The sequence below is a fragment of the Mobula birostris genome, chromosome 3 (assembly GCF_030028105.1).
Source record: "Mobula birostris isolate sMobBir1 chromosome 3, sMobBir1.hap1, whole genome shotgun sequence".
Classification (NCBI taxonomy): domain Eukaryota; kingdom Metazoa; phylum Chordata; class Chondrichthyes; order Myliobatiformes; family Myliobatidae; genus Mobula; species Mobula birostris.
The window spans coordinates 1,910,177-1,937,597 of NC_092372.1; the positions used below are offsets into that span (position 1 = coordinate 1,910,177).

At 42.6% G+C, this 27,421-nt stretch overlaps 1 protein-coding gene and 1 long non-coding RNA gene across 2 annotated transcripts in view; one reads left to right on the forward strand and one right to left on the reverse strand.

Moving 5' to 3' along the window:
- LOC140194855 (uncharacterized) lies at positions 1-17,233 on the forward strand. Its single transcript, XM_072252137.1, has 3 exons — positions 1-19; positions 3,939-4,003; positions 7,681-17,233. Exon 3 carries the CDS (start codon positions 8,088-8,090, stop codon positions 8,832-8,834), a length of 747 nt encoding a protein of 248 aa, XP_072108238.1. The 5' UTR covers positions 1-19; positions 3,939-4,003; positions 7,681-8,087; the 3' UTR covers positions 8,835-17,233.
- Positions 13,836-27,421, reverse strand: part of LOC140194858 (uncharacterized) — an 18,718-nt gene continuing 5,132 nt past the window's right edge. Inside the window, exons 2-3 of the long non-coding RNA XR_011885305.1 lie at positions 19,726-19,796; positions 13,836-14,289 (exon numbers count right to left, since the gene is read on the reverse strand). This is a non-coding gene — a long non-coding RNA (uncharacterized lncRNA). The remainder of the gene's footprint in view (positions 14,290-19,725; positions 19,797-27,421) is intronic.

The following is a 27,421-nucleotide window of genomic DNA, read 5'->3' on the forward strand; positions in this document are numbered from 1 at the left end:
CCGGGAATGATCGAAGCAGGTAAGAGCGGGTTTTCGGGGGGGGGGTCAATTGCTGTGAACCCCGGACACTGTGGCCCACAATCCCGGCACAGTACTGCTCTGGTCCCTCTCTCTCAGCCCCACGATCCGTACACGGGCCCCGGGGAGATTCCGGTTGATGAGGGAACGGGAACCGATGGATCTCAGACAGAGCTGAGCCCCAGCTGTCTAAATGCGAGAATTGGGAACTCGGAGAAAGGGAACAAAATCTTTTATATCGCCAGTTGAGAAAATCACCTTTGTTCTACCTCCAATCACAAACAAGAGAAAATCTGCAGGTGTTGGAAATCCAAGCAACATACACAAAATGCTGGAGGAACTCAGCATTAGTACTCTTTTCCATAGATGCTGCCTGGCCTGCTGAGTTCCTCCGGCATTTTTTTGTGTACTCCTTGTTCTCCCTCCTCTGGTGAGAAAATCCTTCATGATCCGCTAAAGGCCTGCTACATAGGTTGTGTGGGAGTGCAAATGAACTCGATCAAACCCAGAGGAGGTAAAAGTTCTTATCGACAGTGATTTGCAAGCTGTTGAAATAAATACCTCTCTATATAAAATTCAGTGTGCACCATGTTGTTGTCACTGGGTAAAAATTGCATAGCACACGATTTTTGCACACTTATTTCAAATTAGAGGGGACATTGGTGGGAAGGTGGGGAGACCTACAGTGTCCCTGATGCCCTCACCTACAAGATCTGCATCAAGCTGCACTTTAAGGAGTTAGAGCTGGAAATGGACGAGTTCCGGATCATCCGGGAGTCGGAAGGGGTGATGGATATGACATGAAGAGAGGTGAGTTACACCCAAGGTGCAGGACAGGAAACTCGGTGAGAGTCAGGAAGGGGAATGAGGTTAAATAGCCATTGCAGAGTACTGTTGTGGCCATCCCACACAACAACAGGTCGACCACTTTAGAAACTGTTGGGGGGGTTACCTGACAGAGGAAAGCAAATAGATAATAGGGGATTTGTTAGTTAGGGGAACAGAACTAGAAGGGGACTAATATCCTAGTGGTAAGGCTTGCTAGTGCTTCCCTGTGGGGTGGGTGGTTAAACTAAGTTGCAGGGAGGATTGGAGCCAGAATGACAGAACAGATAGTGGAGAGGGTGAATTGAATTGATTTGACTTTTACATGAAGAGTAGAAATCTTTACGTTATCTCTCTGTGCAATTAATAGTAATTTATAATAATGAATATGTACAACAGGACACTCAATATAAAATAGAAATACAATTGTATCAGCATGAATTAATCAGTCTGATGGCCTGGTGGAAGAATCTGTCCTGGAGCCTGTTGGTCCTGGCTTTTATGCTGCGGTACCGTTTCCCAGATGGTAGCATCTGCAACAGTCTGTGTTTGGGGTGACTCGGGTCCCCAATGATCCTACGGGTCCTTTTTACACAGTAATGTTAATATCCTGGATAGTGGGGAGTTCGCATCTACAGATGGGCTGGGCTGTCCGCACTACTCTGTGCAGAGTCCTGCGACTGAGGGAAGTATCGTTGCCATCTCAGGCGGTGATGCAGACTCTCAGGATGCTCTCAAGTGTGTCCCTGTAGAAATTTGTGGAACCATACCAAACTTTTTCAACAGTCTGAGGTGAAGGAGGTACTTTTGTGCCTTTTTCATCACACAGCCGGTATGTATAGTCCGGGTGAGATCCTCGGTGACATGTATGCCGAGGAACTTAAAGCGGTTCACCCTCTCAACAGCAGATCCATTGATGTCAAAAGGGTTTATCCTGTCTCCATTCCTTCTGTAGGCCACAATCAGCTCCTTTGTTTTTGTAACATTGAGGGAGAGGTTGTTTTCTGGACACCAGACAGATGTTGTTCAGACCTCAGACAAAGTCAGCAATCAAAAGTTTGAGCATGGTGCAATGACTGTCCTAAGCTGTGTTTATCACAATCCAAGAAGCATCGTTGGAAAGCCAGATGAGCCCAGGACATGGAATTAATGATATTGTAGCCATTACTGGGAGTTGGTTGCACCAAACAGTCTAAGGGATTTAGAGGAACAAATTTGTAGAGAGATCGCAGACTATGCCAAGAAACAAAGGTTGAGATTGTAAGCAATTTTAAATTTCCGTATATTGAATAGGACTCCCATACTATAAAAGGACTAGATGGGGTAGAGCTTGTCAAATGTGCCCTTAATCAGTACGTTGAATTTCCTCCGTAGAAGTGTGCAATAAGCTATTGGGAAATGATCCAGGGCTAGTGACAGAAATTAGTGTATGGGAACACTTTGCAGCTAGTGATCATAATGCCATGAGATTCCAAGTAAATATAGAAAGAGAGAGGTCAGGACCATGGTTTGAGAATCGAAATTGGAGAAAGGTCAATATTGATGGTATCAGAAAGGATCTGATAAGTGTGGTTTGGAACAGGCTGTTTTCTTGCAAAGGAGTACCTGGTAAGTGGGAGTTCTTCAGAAGTGAAATTTTGAGGATGTAGAGTTTGTATGTGTCTGCCAAAATAAAAGTTGAAACGTAACTGGTGCAGGGAACCTTGGTTTTCCAGAGAAATTGAGGCCCTGGATATTTTGCTTCTCTAAATGCCTCAGACTGTTGGGTGCAACCAAGACTCATTAATGACTACAATATCATAATTTCATGTCCTGACCTCATGTGACTCTTCTAAAGTCATATTCTGTTGGTTTTTAAAAGCTTCCCAATATTTTGCGCTCTATTATTTACCCTCTCTTTGGCTTCTCATTTCAGCCACGGTTGTGTCCTCCTGCCTTTCCAATGCTTCCACTTCTTTGGGATGTATCAATCACTCAGCTCCCGAATTGCTCCCAGAAACTCCAGCCATTGCTGCTCCATTGTCACTCCTACCTTTTCCCTTCCAAACAAGTTTGGCCAAAGTATGGAGAAGTTCAGTGCAGAAACAGGCCATTTGTCCCATCTAGACAATGCTGAAAACAATTAAGCTGTCTAATGCAACTACCTGCACCAGGACAATCGTCCTCTATACCCCTACCATCCACCTACCTGTCCAAACTTCTCTTAAATGGTGAAATTGAGCTCACATGCACCGCTTGTGCTGGCATCTCATTCCACACTCTCACAATCAATTCAGTGAAGAGGTTTTCCATGTGATCCCGTAAAATTTTTGTTAAATGTGGAAGCCAATTACCCATGACCTTTGGTTGTCGTCCCACCCAACCTCAGTGGAAAAAGCTACTTGCATTTACCCTATCCATACCCTAATAATTTTGTATACTTCCAACAATCCTCAAGGCAATGTATAATTTCCTTGTTTTTGCTTAGAGCCTTCTTTAGGTGTATAAGCTGAAGAGGGGTAAGATCGTGTGGATAGCCAGAGGTTTTTTTTTCCCAGGGCTGAAATGGCTAACATGAGGGGCATAGTATTCGTTGTGGCTATCCCTTGAGGTCGAGGATGATGGTCTTCGTTCTGTTGATCTACTTAGGGGCTCTCAAGTGGCTTATGAGTCCAATCTTGGCTTTGAAAGTTCTTCCGCATTCAGAACAGGTAGTTCCAGATGGCAGATCAGTCTTTGGCTGTTGCTGCCTGTCTTTCCATTTTCTTCTCTTTTCTTCTAATTCCGCACATCTGCTGGCTTCGAAAGTTGCTGTTCCTTCTCGGATGATGGCTTGCCAGAGTTTCCTGTCCTTGCCATTAGTTTCCCAATAGTTGATGTCGATATTACATTTCTTCATGTTGGCTTTTAAGACGTCTTTGAATCTCTTCTGTTGTCCGCCTCTTTTACGTTTGCCTTCTTTAAGCTTGGGGTAGAAGATTTGTTTTGGCAGACGTTCGACTTTCATCCGAACAACATGACCGCTCTATCTTAGTTGGTTCTTGATGACGTAGGCTTCAATGCTTGTTATTTTTGCTTCATTTAGCACACTGACATTGGTTCTTCTATCTTCCCAGCTGATATTGAAGATGTTTCGAAGACGGCATTGATGGAACTTTTCAAGTGCCTTCAGATGTCGTCGGTATGTTGTTCAGGTTTCTGATGCATACAGGAGTGTTGGGATTACCACTGCTTTGTACACTAACATTTTGATGTCTGTTCTTATGTCACGATCATGAAAGACTTTTGTTCAGAGACATCCAAAAGCTGTTCCAGCGCGTTTAAGACGATGTTGGATCTCGTTATTAAGGTCAACATTGGAGGAGAGGTGACTTCCAAGATACGGAAAGTGGTCCACGTTTTCCAGGGTAGTTTGGCCAAGTTGAAATGATGGTTCCATTAAGGTGCTTGGAAATAGGCACCAAGGGGATATCAGGGTTAAGTTTTTTTACACAGACAGTGGTGGGTGCGTGGAATGCACTGGCAGGAGCGGTGATCGAGGCAGATACAACAGGGTCTTTAACAGCCTCTTAGGTAGGTACATGGAGCTCAGGAAAATAGAGCGCTATGCACAAGAGAAATTCTTGGCAGTTTCTAGAGTAAGTTACATGGTTGGCAGAACACTGTGGGATGAATGGCCTGAAATATGCTGTAGATTTCTATGTTCTATGTTGAACAGCGAAATAACTTTGACTATCCTACAATCCTCTGATAACTCCCCCGTCACTAAGGATAATTTAATTACCTCTGCTAGGGCCCCGACAATTTCTGCACTTGCCTCCCGGAGGGTCCGAGGGAGCACCTTGTCATGCCCTGGAGATTTATCCACCCTAATCTGCCTCAGGATAGCAAACCTCTCTTCTTCTTTAATCTGTACAGGGTGAACGATGTTAATGGCACTTTTCCACACTCCCATGACCCTGTGTCCATCTCCGGAGTAAATAGAGATGAAAAAATATCTAAGATCTCCCCCATCTGTTTTGGTTCCATACGTGGATTGCCATTGAACAATTTTGTCTCTTGAAGTCCTTTTGTTCTTAATCTACATCTAGAATCCCTGATGTTTGTCCTTCATCTTTTCTGTGAGGGCAACCTCATCCCTTCTTTTAGCCATCCTGATTTATTTCTTATGTATTCTCTTGCATTTCTTATACTCCACGAGAACCTACCTGCCTATCTCTGTTATGCAACTCCATTTTGTGCTTCACTGGGGTCTCAATATCTCTTGAAAAACAAGGGTCCCTACAGTTTCTGTCTTTACCTTTTATTCTGACAAGCACATACCCGCTTTGTACTTTCAAAATTTCGGTTTGAAGGCCTCCCATTTACCAAGCACACCTTTGCCATAAAGCAGCCTGTCCCAGTCCACAGTTGCCAGATCCTAGTGTCATAATTCCAGATGTTGATCCATGCCCTGAACACATCCGCCTTTCCTACACTGCTCCTTGTATTGAAATATACAGGGCTCAGCATATTCACTGCACCATGCTCAACTTTTTCATTCCTGACTTTGAGGACTAAATAACATCTGTCTCACTATCTGTTCTGTTATTCAGGCTCCCATTCCCCGTGCAACTTTAGTTTAAACACCCACCTACCCCCACCTCCCACCATGCAGCTCTATCATACCTTCTGACTTTCATCTCCCAGATCAATAAAAAAGAGGTGCATACCAGGTACAGGCAGATAGGAACAAATGGGGTGCTTATGAAATACGGGAAATTCAAGTGAACACTTATGAAAGAAATAAAAGAAGGCATGAGGTTGCCCCAGCAGACAAGGTGAAGGAGAATGCTCAGGGATTCTGCAGATATGTTAAGAGCAAGAAGATTGGAAGGGAAAAAATTAATCCTCTGGAAGATCAGAATGGTAATCCATATGAGGAGACAAAATATATGGGGGAGATTTTAAATATTATTTTTGCATCTGTGTTAACTCAGGAGATGGACACAGGGTCCATAGAAGTGAGGCAAAGCAGCATCAACTTCATGGACCCTGTACAGATTACAGAGGTGGAGGTGTTTGCTGTCTTAAGGCAAATTAGCGTGGATAAATCCCCAGGGCCTGACAAGTTGTTCCCTGGGACCCTGTGGAAGACAACTGCAGAAATTGTCGGGGCCCAAGCACAGATATTTAAATCATCCTTAGTGACAGGTGAGGTACTGGAGGATTGGAGGACAGCAAATGTTGTTTTGCTGTTCAAGAAAGGCTCTAAAAACAAACAAAGAAATTGTACGTTGGTGAGCTTGACATCAGTAGGGGGAACGTTATTGGAACGTATGTATAGGAACCGGATATATAAATACAGGTGCACATTCCTTTATCCGAAATTCTGAAATCCATAAAGCTCCGAAAACTGAAGTCTTTTCGCCAACAGCTGACGTCACTCAGGTGTGACGTGGCTGCACTGCAGAGGCCGCCAGACGTCAGTTGTGTCTCAGCGCTCGTACTGGTTTGAGAAATGGAAAATGGAGTTTAATGCGGACAAGTGCAAGGTGTTGCACTTTGGTAGGACCTGCCAGGGTAGGTCTTACACAGTGACTGGTCGGGCACGGAGGAGTGATGTAGAAGAAAGGGATCTGTGATTACAGGTCCATAATTCACTGAAAGTGGTGTCACAGTTCGATTGGGATGGAAAGAAAGATTTTGGCCCATTGGCCTTCATGAACCAAAGTACTGACAACGGATGGATGTTATGTTGGCTTATGTAAGACATTGGTGAGGCCTAATTTGGAGTATTGTGTGCAGTTTTGGTCACCTACCTACAGGAAAGATATAAAAGAGGTTGAAAGCGTTCAGAGAAAATTCGCAAGGATGTTGCCAAGTCTGGAGGACTTGGGTTATAAGGAAAGATTGAACAGGTCAGGACTTTATTCCTTGGAATGTAGAAGATTGAGGGGAGATTTGATTGTGATAGAGGGACATAGATGGGTAAATGCAAGCTGGCTTTCTCCACTGAGGCTGGATGGGACTACAACCAGAGGCCATGGGTTAAGGGTGAAAGGTGAAACGTTAAGGGGAACATGAGAGAAACTTCTTCACACAGATGCTCATCTGGGTGTGGAATGAACAGCCAGCACAACTGATGTATGCGAGCTGAATTTCAACATTTAAGAGGTACCTGGATGGTAGGGGTATGGGGGTGGGCAGTTTAAATAGTTCAGCACAAACTAGATGGCCCACAGGACCTGTTTCTGTGTTGTACTTCTCTATGACTGTGACAAGAACCTGAAATAATACTAATGTTTCTGAGATAACATACTGGAGAACATTGTATCATTTCTTAATGCATGCATTTCTAAATGACAATAAACGAGGACTGAGTGTCCTCATAATCTAATCTAATATTCACTCTAAATCCTTTTAACAGCTGTGCAGACCAACCATTCATCTCAGCAGGAATTTTTTATGTGGCGTTAAAACTGTGGCACTTCAAATTAATACTACATAAAAGAAAATCCCAGCTGCACGTCAACAAAGGCTATTTATGTGAAAGTGTTTCAGTTACTGTGGGGCCAGGCACCTACGCAGCTCAGTGGGAACAGGGAATAATACCAATGGAGAGAGCCAAACTGAGCCAGGTCACAGATTGGAGATGGCAGAAATGCCCCATTCTTATAGAGACAGGAACAGCATCAGAGAATTTGATGGTCATTCCAGATACCAGCACTATGCCCAGTTAGAAGATGATCTCTCTGTGAAACTTGGGTTGAACTTCACTGTAACAGTGTGATGCCAGATCACACCTTGACAACTCAAGTGATCTCATCTGAAATGTTGTCCTACACCCATTGATGGATTTTGTAAATCTTTTTACAGGTTAAAAATGAGAAGGAATTTGTCTACGGGAATCTCGAACACCACACGCCAGTTTTGCTGTCTGTGTCCAGATATTTAAGAAGTGGAGCAAGGGATTCACTCGATCATCCTTCCTGCTCAGACTGTGGGGAGGGATACACTCAATCATCTGACCGATTGGCATGTCCATCATCTTACACAGGGGAGAACCCATTCATCTGTTCAGACAGTGGGAATGGATTCAGTCGGTCATCTCAACTGAAGGTACGTCAGCAAGTTCACACTGGGACAAGGCCATTCACCTGTTCTGTGTGAGAGAAGGGATTCAGTCGGTCTTCCCATCTATGGGCACACTGGTCAGTTCACATTGGGCAGAGGCTGGTCATCTGTTGAATTTGTGGTAAGGATTCACTCGGTCCACTGAACAAATGGCTCACCAGCGAGTTCACACCGGGGAGAAGCCGTTCCCCTGCTTAGACTGTGGGAAGGGATTCACTCGGTCATCCAACCTTCAGGCACACCAGTCAGTTCACACTGCAGAGAGGGATTTCACCTGCTCAGACTGTGGGAAGAGATTTCCTTACTCTTCCACCCTACAGAGTCACCAGCGAGTTCACACTGGGGAGAAGCCATTCACCTGCTCAGTCTGTGGGAAGAGATTCACTCAGTCATCCACCCTACAGAGTCACCAGCGAGTTCACACTGGGGAGAGACCATTCACCTGCTCAGTCTGTGGGAAGAGATTCACTCAGTCGTCCAACCTGCAGAGGCATCAGCAAGTTCACACTGGAGAGAGGCCGTTCACCTGCTCAGACTGTGGGAAAGGATTCACTTTGTCATCTCACCTACTGACACACCAGTCAGTTCACACCGGGGAGAGGCCATTCACCTGCTCAGACTGTGGGAAGACATTCACTCAGTCATCCAACCTACAGAGACACCAGCGAGTTCACACTGGAGAGAAGCCGTTCACCTGCTCAGACTGTGGGAAGAGATTCACTCAGTCATCCACCCTACAGAGTCACCAGCGAGTTCACACTGGGGAGAAGCCATTCACCTGCTCAGTCTGTGGGAAGGGATTCACTCAGTCATCCACCCTACAGAGACACCAGCGAGTTCACACTGGGGAGAGGCCGTTCACCTGCTCAGACTGTGGAAATGGATTCACTCAATAATCTGACCTATTGGCACACTAGACAGTTCACAGTGGGAAGTGGCAGTTCACCTGCTCAGAATGTGGGAAGGGATTCACTCGGTCATCTCAACTACTGGTACACCAGTCAGATCACCCAGGGGAGAGGCCGTTCAGTATTATCTTATTGGGAAGGAGGTTCTGACAACAGAAGTACAGAAGGTGTTACATGTCCACAGTTTTGTTTCTGTGAGCGTTACCTTATGACGTATGCCGACAGTATATAAGAAGTGTGGGACAGTGCTGAGAGAGGGAGTCGAAGGAAAGAGAGAGAGAGTGAAGATTGCAGACTTCAAGCTATCCGGGAACAGCTCACGATCGAGAAGGGTAAAGTGTAATGCTTACCCAAACCCAAAGGATTTGGTTAATCAGCGGCACACTGTGCATTGTGGAGACGTGTCTGTCCTTCGTATGATCCATGGGTGTGGATTTCGTGACGGTCACTTTGTGAAATCGCTCTTCGTGGACTTCAGAACAGTATTCCTCGGCTGGGATTTTTGGTAACCGTTTCTTCGTTTGCTAGCCGTGGAATCTTTGGAATTCACCGTGATCACCTCGTCACTGCACTGTGAATCCACAAGTCTCTCCTCTCGTGAATTACTGGGACTCTCTGAACTGCCACTGTAAGACGGTGCTTGAATAAGGTTTGTTAAGAACGGGTTCTAAGTTTGACTGTAAGGGAGCTATAGACGCATAACACTGTTAACTTCTGTGTAAGAAAGTAGTTTATTTAAAATTGTATATTTTTGAGTAGATGTAAATAAATATAGTCATCTCTTGCTGCTGGTATGTTACGAAGTCGTAACAAAATTGGGGGCTCATCCACAATATGAATAAAATTGGAGCTTATTGATTGATTGATTATCGAACTCATTGGCTAGTACGCTTTTGATTGACTTGTGTAGGGAAACCAGCAGCGATGGATATTGGGGCATTTCTGGCATCGCCGGACCCTAAGGCATTAGGGGATGCCAGAAAGCACGACTTGTTGGCCATTGCTAAAAATCTAAAACTTACTGAGGTGAAACGGTCTATGAAAAATGTGCAGATTCAGAGGAGAATAGCTGAGCATTATATTTCTTTGAGGAAGTTTGAAGAGGGGGTGTTAGAATTGTTTCCTGAAAGTAAACCCAGTGATCTTGAGCTCCAGTACAAGTTGGAAAAACTAAAGATGGAGGCTGAGGATAGGCGAAGACTACAACAGCTCGAGTTTGAGTTACGAGAAAACAGCTTGAGGCTGAGGCAGCAGAAAAACAGAGGCGGTTTGCAGCTGAAGAAGCAGGAAAACGGAGAAAGCAGAAAGACAAAGGAGGTTTGATTTAGAGAAGATGGAGAAGTTGGAGCAAAGGGGTCTAGCGTTTGACTCTGGTGATAAGTTTGTGGCCAGTCAGGAAGTTAAACTGGTCCCTCCATTTGATGAAACTAGGGTTGATAAATACTTCCAGCATTTTGAGAAAGTTGCTCAGAGCCTGAAGTGGCCGGAAGGAAGCTGGCCTCTCTTGTTACAGAGTGTATTTTAGGGTAAGGCTCAGCAGGCTTATTCTGTCCTATCAATTGAAGATGCAGCTAAGTATGAGATTGTGAAACAGGCTGTGCTTAAAGCCTATGAACTGGTTCCAGAAGCCTATAGGCAAAGGTTTAGAAATTTTAAGAAGTCTGTGAACCAGACTCATGTGGAATTTGCTTATGAGGAATCTGTGTGTTTTGAAAGATGGTGCACATCTAAAAATGTGGATGGTAATTTTGAGGAACTAAAAGAGTTAATTTTAATTGAAGAATTTAAAAGGTGCGTCCACAATGACATAAAGACATACTTGGATGAAAAGAATGCTGCCACTTTACAAGAGTCTGCTACATTAGCAGATGAGTTTGCTCTAATGCACAAGGCTAAGTTCACCCCAAGTAAGACCTTCCAAAAGAGTAGCATGGATAATCAGGGTAAACCAGAAATCAAATCTGGGTCTAGTGACAAAGGTAGGGATGAAGGGAAGCAGTTAAAGTAGAAACGCTCTGGTCCTACTTGTCACTATTGTAGGAAACCTGGTCATGTTATGGCTAATTGTTTCCTTCTGAAAAAGAAGAAGGAAAAGGAGGCAGTTCCAGGGGCCTGTGTTCAAAATGTTGAAACACCCGTGAACGCATGAGGATCTACACATTCTGATGAAGTTCTGTCAACGGCTAAAACGTCTGGTCAGGTTAGGAAAGAATTCCTTCATTTTACGTCAGATGAATCTGTTTCAGTAAAGGAAGGGTCAATCCTGGTACCGGTGAAAATTCTTCGAGATACTGTGGCTTCTCAGTCACTTACCTGTGTGCTTTGACCGTGTTCTAAAGTTTGGTGACGAGACTGTCATTAGTGAGATAAACCTTATCAAAGGCATTGGAGGCGACTTTGTCTCTGTGCCTCTGCACACGGTAATTTTGAAATCAGAGTTACTTTCATGACTTGTTAAAGTAGGACTACGACCCAGTTTACCGGTGGAAGGTATTTCTTTGATGTTAGGGAATGACCTAGCAGGTGGTAAAGTTGTTCCTGAAGTGCAGCTGACAACTAAGTCAATCAATGATGATTCAAAGATAGACCCTAACATTTATCCCTCATGTGCAGTAACTCGAGCTAGCGCCAAGTAAATTGCCAATGCAGATGGGTCCCGTACAGCATGATTTAGCTACTCATGATAGCCCAAATAGGGAATCAGATTTTGATGACTTGTCAGGGACTTTTCTGCCTTCATTGTTTCACCAGGATCCAGTTATTAAATCTGATAATAAAGGTTTATCTCTGTCTAGGAAGGAGTTTATAGCAGAACAGAGCAGAGACCCTGAGATTTAAGTTTTAAGAGAAAAAGCACTCTCAAGTGAGGAGATTGATAAAGTGCCAGTAGGATGTTACTTCAAAGATGGAGTGTTAATGAGGACGTGGAGACCACCTGATGTTCCTGCAAATGGGCAATTGTTCACCAGGTTGTAGTTCCAAAAACCTATAGGAATGAGATTTTAACTTGGGCCCATAGTAAATTGTTGGGTGGCCATCTAGGTGTGAATAAAACTGTGAACAAAGTTTTAAAATAATTCTTCTGGCCTAGGTTGAGGAAAGATGTTGCAACATTTTGCAGGACTTGTCATACTTGTCAGGTTGTGGGTAAACCTAATCAGGTCACCCCAGTGGCTCCGCTGCAGCCTATTCCTGCATTTGATGAACCCTTTTCTAAAGTTATTGTGGATTGTATTGGCCCATTGCCAAAGACTAAAGCTGGTCATCAGTATTTGCTAACTATCATGTGTACAGCATCTAGATTTCCAGAGACAATATCTCTCAGAAATATAAAAGCCAAAACTATGTCGACGGCTCTTGTAAAGTTTTTTACTTTATTTGGTTTGCCGAAAGAAATTCAGTCTGATCAAGGGACTAATTTTATGTCAGGATTACTCCAGCAGGTAGTTTACAAACTGGGAGCCAAACAGATTATGTCATCTGTGTATCATCCAGAATCCCAAGGGGCCTTTGAAAGATTCCATTCTACCCTCAAAACCATGATTAGGACAGTCTGTATTAAAAATGAGATGATGAGCGAGCGTCACGTACCCCGTGACGGGTTAAAGAACCAGCTGAGATGGAAAACACTTTGGAGTCCAGTATTGCTATTAACTAATAATATTTATTAGTAACTACGCAATACAGTAATATAAATTTAGGTAAATCAAACAGGTTAGCAGTGATTATATGTAAGTAAGTAAATCAGTAAGTGTGGAAATATATATGAAAACCAAGCTGCTTCAAGTCCAGGGGTAAATAGGTAGTCTTACGATGATGAGTAAAGTTCAATAGACAATAGGTGCAGAAGTAGACCATTCGGCCCTTCGAGCCTGCACCGCCATTCTGAGATCATGGCTGATCAGTTCAGTTCATGGAGTTGAGTTGAGTAGTAATGGAGAGGGGGAGATTTGAGTCTTCAGGTCAGCTGACGCCGTCGATCTTCTCGTCGTCGTCCGAAATCCTTTAAAAGTCACCGATTGTGACCACAACAAAGGGGACCGTTTTTCTGTGGTGGAGCTATCAACCCAGGCGAGGATTGGACACACAAACAACTCCCTGCCGGTCAATCCCTTTTCTCACTGCAAGAGCCACTGATCGATCCTCCAAAAACCCACTTTTTCTGTGGGCACAACAAAGCTCATTCAGTGTCCAAAAACATGTGCCTGAGGTCTTTCATCTGACCTTCTATTTATCTCAGCATACTGAGTACCAACTGTCTCTCAAATAACTCCTCCCTTCTCTGTCTGTGTATGAATGCACTAGCAGGCAATGTGCTTGGGAAATATAAACTCCCTGCCGAAAAATCATAACATCGATTGTCCATCAAATAACGCCGCCCTCGGTCACTATAGTGACTTACGAGCTGCTCGGTGCTCTCTCTCTCTCTCCAACTGAGCAGAAATCCAAAAGTTACTCCCCGTGCCTTAAAGTGACAGTCCAAAAGTTAGTCCATCTCTCTCTCTTTCTCTCTCTATCTCTTTTCAAAACAAGATGTCGGCATTAAATACCTCTCTCTCTGTCTCTTTTCAAAAGCACAGTTCATAGGGGTAATTTAGGACCCCATCACAGGGAGTTTATTTGCTTTTATTTGCAGTAATGGAGTCAGTACAAGAGTCCCTAGGCTTTAGTCCCTTTGAACTTGTGTTTGTTTACCAGGTCCGAGGACCTTTGGCATTGTTAAAGGAACAGTGGGTTAACAATGACATGCACGTTAATTTGCTAGATTATGTTTTGAAGTTTAGGGAAAATTGCAAAGGGCTTGCAACCTAGCAAAGGAAAATTTAAAATCAGCCAGGAAAGAATGAAAACTTGGTGTGATAAATAAGCCAGAATTCAAGCCAGGAGATAAAGTGCTTGTTTTGTTTCCTGTACTGTCACGTACCCTGTTACGGGAATAAAGAACCAGCAGAAATAGAAAACACTTTGGAGTCCAGTATTGCTATTAACTAATAATATTTATTAGTAAGTATGCAATACAGTAATATAACTGTAGATAAATCAAACAGGTTAGCAATGATTATATATATAAGTAAGTATATCGGTAAGTGTGGATATATCTATGAAAAACCAAGCTTCTTCAAGTCTAGGGGTAAAAAGATACAGTCTTACGATGTTGAGTAAAGTTCAGTTCGTGGTATTGAGTTGAGCAGTGACGGAGAGAGAGAGAGGGAGAGATTTCAGTCTTCAGGTGAGCTGTCGTCGTCGATCTTGTTGTCCTTCGAAATCCTTTAAAAGTCACCGACTGTGATTTTAACAAAGGGGACCGGTTTTCTGTGGTGGAGCTATCCCCCAGGTGAGGGTGGACACATGGACGACTACCCACCAGTCAACCCCTTTTCTTTCTTTCACTGCAAGAGCGACAGATCAATCCGCCTGATTGATCCTCCAACACCCACTTTTCCTGCGGGCACAAAAATGCTCATTCAGTGTCCAAAACATGTGTCTGAGGTCTATCATCTGACCTCCTATTTTATCTTCCCGAGCTGGATACCAGCTATCATTCAAATAACTCCTCTTTCCTCTCCCTGTGTAAGAAATGTAAGCAGGCAAAAGTCCTGAAGAAGTATTAACAACCTGCCGAAAATCATAACATCAATTGTCCATTAAATAACCCTGCCTTCGGTCACCATAGGAACTTACAAGCTGCTCGGTGCCATCTCCAACTCCAACTCAGCAGAAATCCAAAAGTTAACCAGTTCTTTCTCGTTCCTTAAAGTGAGAGTCCAACAGTTAGTCTTAGTCTCTCTCTCTCTCTCTCTCTCTCTCTTTTCAAAACAACATGCTGGTGTTAAATAACTCTCTCGCTCTCTTTCAAAAGCACAGTTCATAGGGGTAATTCAGGACCCCATCACAGTACAAACAAACCCTCTACAAGCTAAGTTTCATGGTCCCTTTGACATTGTGGCTAAAGTTAATAATGTGGACTATGTAATCAAAATGCCAGATTGATGAAGGCCAACACAGCTTTGTCACGTAAATATGCTTAAGCTGTGTCATGAAAAACAAACTGCAGCTCTGGCGGTTGCTGTAAACAAAGGTGGGTGTGAGCTCTCTGGAAATTTATTAGCTGATCTATCTGAGGCCTATTTTAAACCGAACATCATTTCAGCCAGATTGACAAATTCAACTATTTTGGAAAATATTGATGAGAAACTACAGCCACAGCAGCAGCAGAAGAAGCAGTTAATTATGAAATTTAAGGATTTATTTCCTGATATCCCAAAAAGAACCACAGTGGCTTACATGATGTAGATGTGGGTAATAACAAACATATAAAACAACATCCATATCATATGAATATTGAAAAATGTAAACTTGCTGAACAAGTAATTGAGTATATGTTAGAAAATGATATTATTAGACCTTCTACTTCAGATTGGAGTTCAGCTTGTGTCATGGTACCTAAACCAGATGGTAGTGTCAGGTTCTGCACTGATTACCAAAAAATCAATGTTGTAACAAAAACAGATGCTTATCCAATCCCTAGAGTGGATGAGACAAAGTTGGAAAAGCTAAATTTCTTGCAAAGATTGATCTGCTAAAACGATATTGGTGTGTTCCATTAACAGATAGAGGTAGACAAATTTCTGACTTTGTGATGCCTTCTAGGTTGTATGAATACAATGTTCTGCCATTTGGAATGAAAAATACTCCAGGAACATTTCAGAGAATGATCAATTCTGTAATTCAAGGGTTAGAACACACAGAAGCTTATACTGATGATCTAGTCACGGGGAATGACACCTGGGAAGCCCATATCACTGCAGTGGAAAAGCTGTTTGACAGGCTCTCAAAAGCCAACCTTACAATTAACCTAGCTAAGAGTGAATTTGGCCATGTCACTGTGACCTGTCTTGGTTATGTTGTAGGTCAAGGCAGGTTGGCTCCTGTTCAGGTAATTTCTAAGGTTCCCATTCCAACCGGGAAAAGGGCTCTTAGAAGATTTCTGGGAATGGCCGGATATTATCGCAAGTTCTGTAAGAACTTTGCAGATATTGTTCTCCCATTGACTAACCTCCGGAAGAAGGGTGAAAAGTTTGTTTGGACAGAACCTTGTCAGGAGGCATTTGATAAATTGAAAGCTATCTTATGTCACCAATCTGTGCTTAAGTCACCTGACTTTGCAAAGCCGTTCTCCATACCTGTGGATGCCAGTGATGAAGCTGCAGGAGCAGTGTTACTACAAAGGGATGATTATGAAGATGCTGACCATCCTGTGGCTTACTTCTCAAAGAAATTCAATGAGCATCAAATAAATTATTCCACCATAGAGAAGGAATTATTATCACTTATTTTGGCTTTGCAGCATCTTGATGTGTATGTTTGACCAGCTCAGAAACCACTTGTGGTTTATACAGATCATAATCCTTTGGTGTTCTTGAAAAACAAAAATAGAAGGTTGCTGAATTGAAGTTTGTTTTTGCAAGAGTATGATTTCATGATAACTCACATTAAAGGCAAAGATAATGTATTTGCCGATTGTCTTTCCAGATGTTAAACTTGCAATGTAATTTTAATAATGGAGTGGAATTTAATATTTGTATATGCTCCGGTAATATATTGTATTAGTTTGTAGTGTGCTGTATGATAACCGTATATGTATTGTTCCACATATTGTAGATTGTAGTTAAAATTTTACTCTTACAGATCAAAATTTTCTCTTCTTGGGGGGAGATATTATGTGTCCACAGTTTCATTTTCCTGGGAGTCCACAGTTTTGTTTCTGTGAGCGTTACCTTATGACATATGCCGATGGTATAAAAGAAATGTGGGCACAGTGCTGAGAGAGGGAGTCAAAGGAAAGAGAGAGAGAGTGAAGATTGCAGACTTCGAGCTATCCGGGAACAGCTCACAATCGAGAAGGGTAAAGTCTAATGCTTACCCAAACCCAAATGAATGGGTTAATCAGGGGCACATTGTGCATTGTGGAGACGTGTCTGCCCCTCGTATGATCCATGTGTGTTGATCTCATGACAGTCACTTTGTGGGCAGTCGCTCTTCGTGGACTTCAGAACAGTATTCCTCGGCTGGGATCTTCGGTACCCGTTTTTTCATTTGCTAGCTGTGGAATCCTTGGAATTCGTCGTGATCGCCTCATCGCTGCACTGTGAATCCACAAGTCTCTCCTCTCACCTATTTCATGAATTACTGGGACTCTCTGATCTGCCACTTTACGACTGTGCTTGAGTAAGGTTTGTTAAGAACGGGTGGTAAGTTTGACTGTAAGGGACCTATAGGCGCATAACACTGTTAACTTCTGTGTAAGAAAGTAGTTTATTTAATTTTCTATATTTTTGAGTAGATGTAAATAAATATCGTGGTTTTATTATTAAAACACAACTCAATTTGTCATCTCTTGCTGCTGGTACTTTACAAAGTTGTAACTAAGGAAATATGAGTCCTTGGACAAGACTTCCAGAAGGTTAATTTACAGGTTGAGTCTGTGGTAAAGAAGGCAAGTGCAATGCTGGCATTTATTTAAAGTGAAGTGGAATATATAACCAAGGAGATAATACTGGTACTTTATAAGACACTACTTAGGCCGCACTTAGGCTATTGGGGACCCATATCTCAGAAGATGTGTGTTGTCATTGAAGAGAGTCCAGAGGATATTCAAGAAGATGATTCTGGGAATGAAGGGGTTAAGACATGAGCGTTTGCCAGCCTTGGGTCTGTACTCCTGCACTGACCTATGTTTAATAAATGCGGCTGCGGGGGGTAAATCTCACTGAAACCCACCGAATGTGGAAACGTCTATATAGGGTGGATGAGGAGAGGACTTTTCGTATGGTGGGGGTAGCCATAACAGAAGGCACAGCCTCAAAACTGAGGAACGACCTTTTAGAGTAGTTAAGGAGGATTTTATTTAGTCAGAGAGCAGTGAATCTGTGGAATTCTGTGACACAGATGGGGGTGGGGGCCAAGTCTGTGGGTATATTTAAGGCAGAAGGCAATAGTTTGCTGATCAGTCAGGGCATTACAGGATGTGCCGAGGAGGCAGGTGCATGGGGTTGAGTGAGAATCGGGATCAGCCACGATAAAACGGCAGAGCAGACTTGATGGGTTGAATGGCCTAATTCTGCTCCTATGTCTCATGGTCTTATACTGCTGGTGTCTTACACAGTGAAGATTGACACAAAATACTTACCACAATTCCGCCGCTATTTCTTTGCTCTATTACTAACTCGCCAGCATCATCTTCCAGCAGTACAATATCAACTCTTGCCTCTCTTTTACTCTTTATATATCTGAAAAACTTTTGATACTTGATATTATTGGCACACTTACCTTAATCTTTCATCTTGTCTCTCCTGTGTTTTTTTAGTTGTCTCCTGTTGGTTATATAAAAGCTTTCCAATCCTCTAACTTCCCACTATTTTCTTGCTATATTATATGACCCTGCTTTTGCTTTTATCAAAAACAGGAGAAAATCTGTGGATGCTGGAAATCCAAGCAACACATACACAAAATGCTGGAGGAACCTAGGAGGCCAGGCAGCATATATGGGAAACGGTAAACAGTCGACGTTTCGGGCCAAGGCCCTTCATCAGCACTGGGGAAAAACAGATGAGACATCAGAGGAAGAGGTGTGGGGGTGAAGGGGGTGAAAGGGGTGGAAGAAGTGGTAGGTGACAGGTGAAACTGGGAGAGGGGGAGTAGTGAAGGAAAAAAACTTCTTAGGATATAATTTTCTTCACGATTCTTGAAAGATCATTGCTAATGCCTCCACATAGAACCATAGAACACTACAGCACAGAAAAGATAGATAGATAGATATACTTCATTGATCCCGAGGGAAAACAGGCCATCTAGCCCTTCTAGTCTGTGCTGAAACATTATTCTGCTAGTTTCAGTGACCTGCATCCAGTCCATAACCCTCCAGACCTGTCCCATCCACGTACATATCTAATTTATTCTTAAAACTTAAGAGTGATCCCGCATTTACCATGTCAGATGTTAGCTTGTTCCACACTCCCACACTCCCTCCTAGTAATTTTTGCTCCATGCCCTCTCTTTCGTTTTTATGTTGTCTTTGGTTTCTCTTGTCAGCCACAGTTTCGTCACCTTACCTTTAGAATACTTCTTCCTCTTTGTGATGTGTATATCCTGTGCCTTCCGAATTGCTTCCAGAAATTCCTGCCATTGCTGCTCTGTTATCATCCCTGCCCATGTTCTTTTCAAAATCAATTTTGACCAATTTTTCTCTCATACCTCTCTAATTCTCTTTATTCCACATCTGACTTTAGCTTCTCCTTCTCTAATGTCAGGGTGAATTTGATCATATTACGATCACTTGCCCCTAAGGGTTCTTTGAATTTAAGTGACCTAATTAATTCCGGTTCATTACAACACCCAATCCAGAATAGCTAATCCCCAAGTGGGCTCAGCCACGAGCTGCTCTAAAAAAGCATCTTGTAGGCATTCTAGGAATTCCTCCTCAAGTCCAAAACCACCCTAATTTTCCTAATCACCTGCATGACAATCCCCCATGACTATTGTAACATTGGCCTTTAGGCACGCATTTTCCATCTCCCATTGTAATTCGTGGACCACAAACTTACCACTGTTTGGAGATCTCTATACAATTCCCATCAAGGATTTTATATTTTTTTGACATTTGCTGTTCCTTAATTCTACCACAGATGCTACACCTTCCAACCCTATACCACCTCTTTCTAATGATTTTATTTAATATTTTACCAACAGAGCCACAGAACGCCACTACCAGCTTGTTCTTGGCTTGTTCTTTCAAGAAACATGTAAGTATCTGGGAAACAAGAGGACTGCAGATGCTAGAAATCTAGAGAACTACACACAAAGTGCTGGAGGAGCTCACAATGTCAGGCAGCATCTATGGATGGGAATCAACATTTCGGGCGAAGTCCATTCCTTGGGATACCCACGCAACTGGAATATCAACAAGCAAAAAAAATAGAAAGTAGTGCGAGATAGGGAAAACATTTCACAAAATTTAGTTCCAGGCTTAAAAAAACCCTGTCAAACAGAGCTCAATAGTTAACAAATACAACAAAGGCAATAAACACTTTCATCAATACCAACATTGACATTTTTTAATGAAAATATCTTGGCCCCATTTCAATCAGTAAAATTTACAAAGACAAGTAAGAACTAAAATGACTATGTTCGAAAAGACTACACTCAAACTCACTTAGATTAACATGACCTTGGTTAGAAGGAGGAAGAAGAACATTTAAAAAAAATCACACAACAGTCAGATAAAACTTCTAAGTATATATTTTCATCAAAAATGAACAGGATTCAGCACTCCATGTGTGTATATGCAATTGTGACAAGAAATTCAGACCAGAAAACTTAAATGAGAGGCCAAATCTTGGAAGAAAACATTAACCAGTGGAATGAGTATGACCCTCCATGGGAGACATCCCAATGATCAGAGCAAACGAGATGGTGACAGGGAAGCATTGAGCACCTGACTCAGAGTTGGAGACCGCTTCCCAGAAACAGAGGGGTTCCTTGCAGAAATATAGGACAAGGTGGTTAAAATTTTACCTTTCACCCTTAATCCATGGCCTTTGGTTGTAGTCCCACCGAATCTCAGTGGAAAAAGCCAGCTTGCATTTACCCTATCTATAACCCTCATAATTGTGGTACACCTCCATCAAATTTCCCCTCAATCTTCTACATTCCAAGGAATAAAGTACTGACCTGTTCAATCTCTCCTTATAACCCAAGTCCTCCAGACCTGGCAACATCCTTGTGGATTTTCTCTGAACTCTTTCAACCTGTAGGTAGGTGACCAAAACTGTACACAATACTCCAAATTAGGCCTCACCAATGTCTTATACAACTTCAGCATAACATCCATCTTTTGCACTCAGTACTTTGGTTTATGAAGGCCAATGTGCCAAAATCTTTCTTTCTGTCCCTGTCTATCTGTGGCACCACTTTCATGGAACATAGAACATAGAATAGTACAGCACAGTACAAGCCCTTCGGCCCACAATGTTGTGCCAACCCTCAAACCCTGCCTCCCATATAAGCCCCCACCTTAAATTCCTCCATATACCTGTCTAGTAGTCTCTTAAACGTCACTAGTGTATCTGCCTCCACCACTGACTCAGGCAGTGCATTCCACGCACCAACCACTCTCTGAGTAAAAAACCTTCCTCTCAATATCCCCCTTGAACTTCCCACCCCTTAAATCCATGTCCTCTTTCAGTGAATTATGGACCTGTATCCCCAGATCCCTTTCTTCTACAGCACTCCTCCGTGCCCGACCAGTCACCGTGTGAGACCTAGGTCCTACCAACGTGCAACATCTCGCAATTGTCCGTATTAAATTCCATTTTGCATTTCTTAACCCATTTTTCCAGCTGATCCAGATTGCGCTGCAAGCCATGATAGTCTTCCTTGCTGTTCACTACACCCCCAGTCTTGGTGTCATCCTCAAATTTGCTGATCCGGCTAACCATGTCAAGATTCAGATTACAGATATACATGACAAACAACAACAGATCCAGCATTGATTCCTGTGGCACACCACTAGCCACGGGCCTCCAGTCAGAGAGGCAACCCTCTACTACCACACTCTGACTTCTCCCAAAGCCGGTGACTCATCCAATTTACTATCTCATCTTGAATACTGAGTGACTGAACCTTCTTGACCAACCTCCCAGATGAGACTTTGTCAAGTGCTTTGCTAAAGTCCATGTAGACAACATCCACTGCCTTGCCTTCATCCACTTCCCCGATAACTTCCTCGAGAAACTCTATAAGATTGGCTAGACATGACCTACCATGCACACAGCCATGCTGCCTATCCTTAATCAGTCCACATCTATCCAAATACTTATATATTCGGTTCCTGCACATACATTCCAATAACTTTCCCACTACTGATGTCAAGCTCACCAACATACGATTTCCTACTTTATTTTAGAGCCTTTCTTAAACAGTGGAACAACATTGTCTAGCCTCCAATCCTCCAGTACCTCACCTGTCACTAAGGGTGATTTAAATATCTGTGCTTGGGCCCCGACAATTTCTGCACTTGTCTTCCACAGGATCCTAGGCAACAACTTGTCAGGCCCTGGGGATTTATCCACGCTAACTTGCCTTAAGACAGCAAACACCTCCACCTCTGTAATCTGTCCAGGGTCCATGAAGTTGATGCTGCTTTGCCTCACTTCTATAGACTCTGTGTCCATCTCCTGTGTAAATATGGATGCAAAAAAAGAACTCCCCCATCTATTTTGTCTCCTCATATGGATTACCATTCTGATCTTCCAGAGGATTAATTTTTTCCCTTCCAATCTTTTTGCTCTTAACATATCTGCAGAATCCCTGAGGATTCTCCTTCACCTTGTCTGCTGGGGCAACCTCATGCCTTCTTTCATTTCTTTCATAAGTGTTCACTTGAATTTCCTGTATTTCATAAGCACCCCATTTGTTCCTATCTGCCTGTACCTGGTATGCACCTCCTTTTTATTAATCTGGAGATGAAAGTCAAAGGTATGATAGAGCTGCATGGTGGGAGGTGGGGGTAGGTGGGTGTTTAAACTAAAGTTGCAGGGGTAATGGGAGCCTAAATAACAGAACAGATAGTGGAGGGATTGTGGAGACAGATGTTATTCAGTCCTCAGACAAAGTCAGGAATGAAAAAGTTGAGCATGGTGCAGTGAATATGCTGAGCCCTGTATATTTCAATACAAGGAGTAGCGTAGGAAAGGTGGACGTGCGCAGGGCATGGATCAACACCTGGAATTATGACACTAGGATCTGGCAACTGTGGACTGGGACAGGCTGCTTTATGGCAAAGGTGTGCTTGGTAAATGAGAGGCCTTCAAACCAAAATTTTTAAGGTACAAAGTGGGTATGTGCTTGTCAGAATAAAAGGTAAAGACAGAAACTGTAGGGAACCTTGTTTTTCAAGAGATATTGAGACCCTGGTGAAGCACAAAATGGAGTTGCATAACAGGGATAGGCAGGTAAGTTCTTGTGGAGTATAAGAAATGCAAGAGAACACATAAGAAATAAATCAGGATGGCTAAAAGAAGGCATGAGGTTGCCCTTGCAGAAAAGATTAAGGATACTTCTAACAGATAGATTAAGAGCAAAAGGATTGCAAGGGAGAAAGTTGGTCCTCTGGAAGACCGGAATGGCAATTCTTTCTTTTTCAATCTTTTTGTTAAGTTTCAAACGAATAAACATAGCAATAGTAATAATGATACATAGAGACCGGGATGACATTAAAAACGGTTAACATGTACAACCACAGAATCCAAGTAACACATGTAGTTTAGCCTCCCAATCTCTTAGTAACTAACCATGAGAAAGATATTTTATAGAGAGAGAAATAAGAAAAACCCCTAAACTAAAACAAAAGCTAAACCAAAAAAAAAGACCGGGTTGCCATATTCCCTCTGTTAAAATTATAATTTGTCGTTAACTCCGCTCCTCCTTACATGGATAAAAAAATTATTTAAAAAAAGGATTCAGAAATGGTCAGCTTACATCATATGAAAATATTGAATAAATGTACTCCAAGTTTCTTCAAGTTTAACCGAAGGGTCCATAGTACCGCTCCTAATTTTTTCCAAGTTTAAACATGCTGTTCTTTGGGAAAACCATTGAAATGTGGTTGGGGGATTGGAATCTTTCCATTTAAATAGAATGGATCTTCTGACTATTAATGTAACAAATGCGATTAGACAACAAGCTGATGGGGATAAATGACTGGTGTCTATCACTAGTGGTCCAAAAATTGCAGTAATAGGATGATGTTGTAAATCAACACACAGAACTACTGAGATAATATCAAAAATATCTTTCCAATATTTTCCTAGAAGAGGACAAGACCAGAACATGTGTGTCAAGGAAGCTACTTCAGAATTACATCTATCACAAACAGGATTTATATGGCAGTAAAAACGAGCTAACTTATCCTTGGACATATGAGCCCTGTGAACCATCTTAAATTGTATCAGGGCATGTCTGGTACACATTGAAGTATTAACTAGTTGAAGAATTTTCTCCCATTTCTCTGTAGATAAAGGTATTTGAAGTTCTGTTTCCCACTCATTCTTAATTTTATCAGATGCAGCTAGATGTATTTTCATAATCATATCATAAATAATTGCTATTAAACTCTTCTGATAGGGGTTTAAACCTAAAAAATTTTCTGTAACTTCAATATGATCGGATATCAGAAAGGTAGGTAAAGTGACGTTCAGGAAGTTTCTAATCTGTAAATATCTGAAAAAGCATGATCTAGGCAAACTATATTTACTAGACAACTGTTCAAAAGGCATCAAACAGGCATCCATTAATAAATCACAAAAACATGTTATTCCCTTTGTTTTCCATAGAAGAAAAGCTTGATCAATTCTGAATGGTTGAAAGAAAAAATTAGATATAATAGAACTTGACAGGATAAATTTATTCAATCCAAAAAATTTTACAACATTGAAACCATATTCGTATTGTATGTTTAATTATTGGATTTATCATTTGTTTATTCAGTTTAGTAAGTGCAAAGGGAAGCACAGCAATTCGTGTGGAAACAAGGCAGATGGGGGAGATCTTAAATAATTTTTTTCATCTCTATTTACTCTGGAGACGGTCACAGAGTCTATGGAAGTGTGGGAAAGCGGTATTAACATTGTGAACCCTGTACAGATTAAAGAAGAAGAGAGGTTTGCTATCCTGAGGCAGATTAGGGTGGATAAATCTCCAGGGCATGAGAAGGTGCTCCCTCGGACCCAACGGGAGGCAAGTGCAGAAGTTGTCGGGGTCCTAGCAGAGATAATTAAATCATCCTTCGTGACGGGGGAGGTACTAGAGGATTGGAGAACAGCTAATTTTGTTCCGCTGTTTAACATAGAACACTACAGGCCCTTCATGACACCTCGTCGAGAAAATGCCTAGAATTTCCCTAGCACACAGCCCTCTATTTCCCAAGCTCCAGGAAGCTGTCTAAGAGGCTCTTAAAAGACCCTATTGTATCCACTTCCACCACCGCTGCTGGCAGTGCATTCCACACACCCACCGCTCTCTGTGTGAAAAACATACCCCTGATATCCCCTCGGTATCTATTTCCAAGCACCTTAAAACTATGCCCCCTCGTGTTAGCCATTTCAGCCCTGGGAAAGGCCTCTGGCTATTCACATGATCAATGCCCCTCATCATCTTATACACCTACAGTGCTTTGTGTATTTGTTGGAAGTATACAGAATTATGAGGGTATAGGTAGGGTAAATGTAAGCAAGCTTTTTCTACTGATGTTGGGCAGGGCGACAACCAGAGGTCATGGGTAAGTGGCTTCCCCATTTAACGAAAATTTAACGGGAACATGTGGAAAACCTCTTCACTGAGATGGTTGTGAGAGTGTGGAATGAGATGCCAGCACAAGTGGTCATGCCAGCTGCATTCACCATTTTAAAGAAGTTTGGATGGGAGCCTGGATGGTAGGGGTGTGGAGGGCTGTGGTCCCGGTGTAGGTCATTGCATTAGACAGCTTAAATGTTTTTTCAGCATTGACTAGATGGGCCAAATGGCATGTTTCTGTACTGAACTTCTCCCTGTTTCTATTATAGAAAAGCTGGCCAAACTTGATTGGAAGGGAAAACTCGAGCAGCAGTGGCAGGAGTTTCTGGGAGCAACTTGGGAGGTGGGTGGAAGCACTGAAAAGGCAGGAGGGCACAACCGTGGCTGAAACGAGAAACCATAGCTAACATAAAAGCCAAAGAGAGGGCAAATCATAGCCTAAAAACTATTGGGAAGCTTTTAGAAACTAACAGAAGACGACTAAAAAAAAAAGTCAGATGAGCTCAGGGCTTATTGTGCACAGCTACGTCAGCATTTCTGATTGGGGGCACATTTGACAAACTCTACCTCATCTCGGCCTTTTACAGTGTGGGAGACCGGAGTCACCCCCAACCACAAACTGTTGCAGCTGCTACCATCTGGGAAACGGTACCACAGCATGGCAGTCAGAACCAACAGGGTCTGGGACAGCTCCCTCCACCAGGTCATCAGACTGCTTTACTCATGCTGATACAATTGTATTTCTATATTATATTGACTGTCCTGTTGTACATACAATTTATTATAAATTACACATTTAGATGGAGACGGAACGTAAAGATTTCTACTCCAGACGTATATGAAGGATGTAAATAATAAAGTCAATTCAGCTCAATGACTCCACTACCTGTTCTGGCATTCTGGCTCCCATCCGCCCTGCAACTTTAGTTTAACATCCACTAGCACTAGCAAGCATTACCACAAGGATATTAGTCCCCTTCTAGTTCGGTTCCCCTAACTAACAAATACCCTATCACCACTTTGACGTTCCTGTGTCAGCTAATTCCCTGCCAACACTTTCTAACGTGGTCCACCTGTTGTTGTGTGGGATGGCCACAAGAGTACTCTGCAATGGCTGTTTAACCTCATTCCCCTTCCTCTCACCCAGTTTCCTGTGTCCTGCACCTTGGGTGTAATTCGCCTCTCTTCATGTCATATCTATCATCCCCTCTGACTCCAAAATGATTCGGAATTCATCCATTTCCAGCTCCAACTCCCTAACGTGCAGGGTTACAGGGAGTCAGGTATGTGAGGGTATCAGAGACACTGGAGGTCTCCCCGCCTTCCCACCAATGTCGTCTCTAAGTTGTAATGACCAGTGTGTGCAAAAATCTTGTGCTGTGCTGAGTTCCTCCGGCATTTTGTGTGTTGCTTGGATTTCCAGCAGCTGCAGATTTTCTCTTGTTTGTGATTGGAGGTAGAACAAAGGTGATTTTCTCAACTTGTGATATAAAAGATTTTGTTCCCTTTCTCCGAGTTCTTAATCCTTGCATTTAGACAGCTGGAGCTCAGCTCTGTCTGAGAGATGCATCGGTTCCCATTCCCTCATCAGCCGGAATCTCCCGGGCCTGTGTACGGATCGTGGGGCTGAGAGAGAGGGAAGAGAGCAGGACTGCGGGTCATGGTGTCTGGATCTCACAGCAATTGTCCCTCAACCAACACACATCAAAGTTGCTGGTGAACGCAGCAGGCAACTTTGATGTGTGTTGCTTGAATTTTCAGCATCTGCAGAATTCCTGTTGTTTGCGTTTAAATTGTCCCTCAGTCGGTTTTGAAAACTCCTTGAATTATTGCTATGTTATGTTTATATTTTATGAAACTAATAAAAAGATTGAAAAAGAAAGAAAGAAAACTCCTGCCCGCAAATTTTCCTCTTACCTACCCGATCCACTGGAGGTCTTTTGTAACTGCGCGCATGCGCGATATTCCGGAACGTCCGCTACCCTGACGCCTGTGCATTCGATCAGTGCTTCAGCGCTGGCGGAAATTGTTTCGCAGAGCTTTCTCGGTAATCACGGTACCATTAAATATTTCTGCAAGCACCATTCCTGTTTTTTTTGTGTAGAACACTCAGCAGCTCTTTTAACGCAGAAAGCAGCTCGCATAAACAATGAACTTAATATCAGCAAACTTTCCGCGTGTCTAATGCCGAAGTGAAACCTCCTACAAATGCAGGTATAAAACAC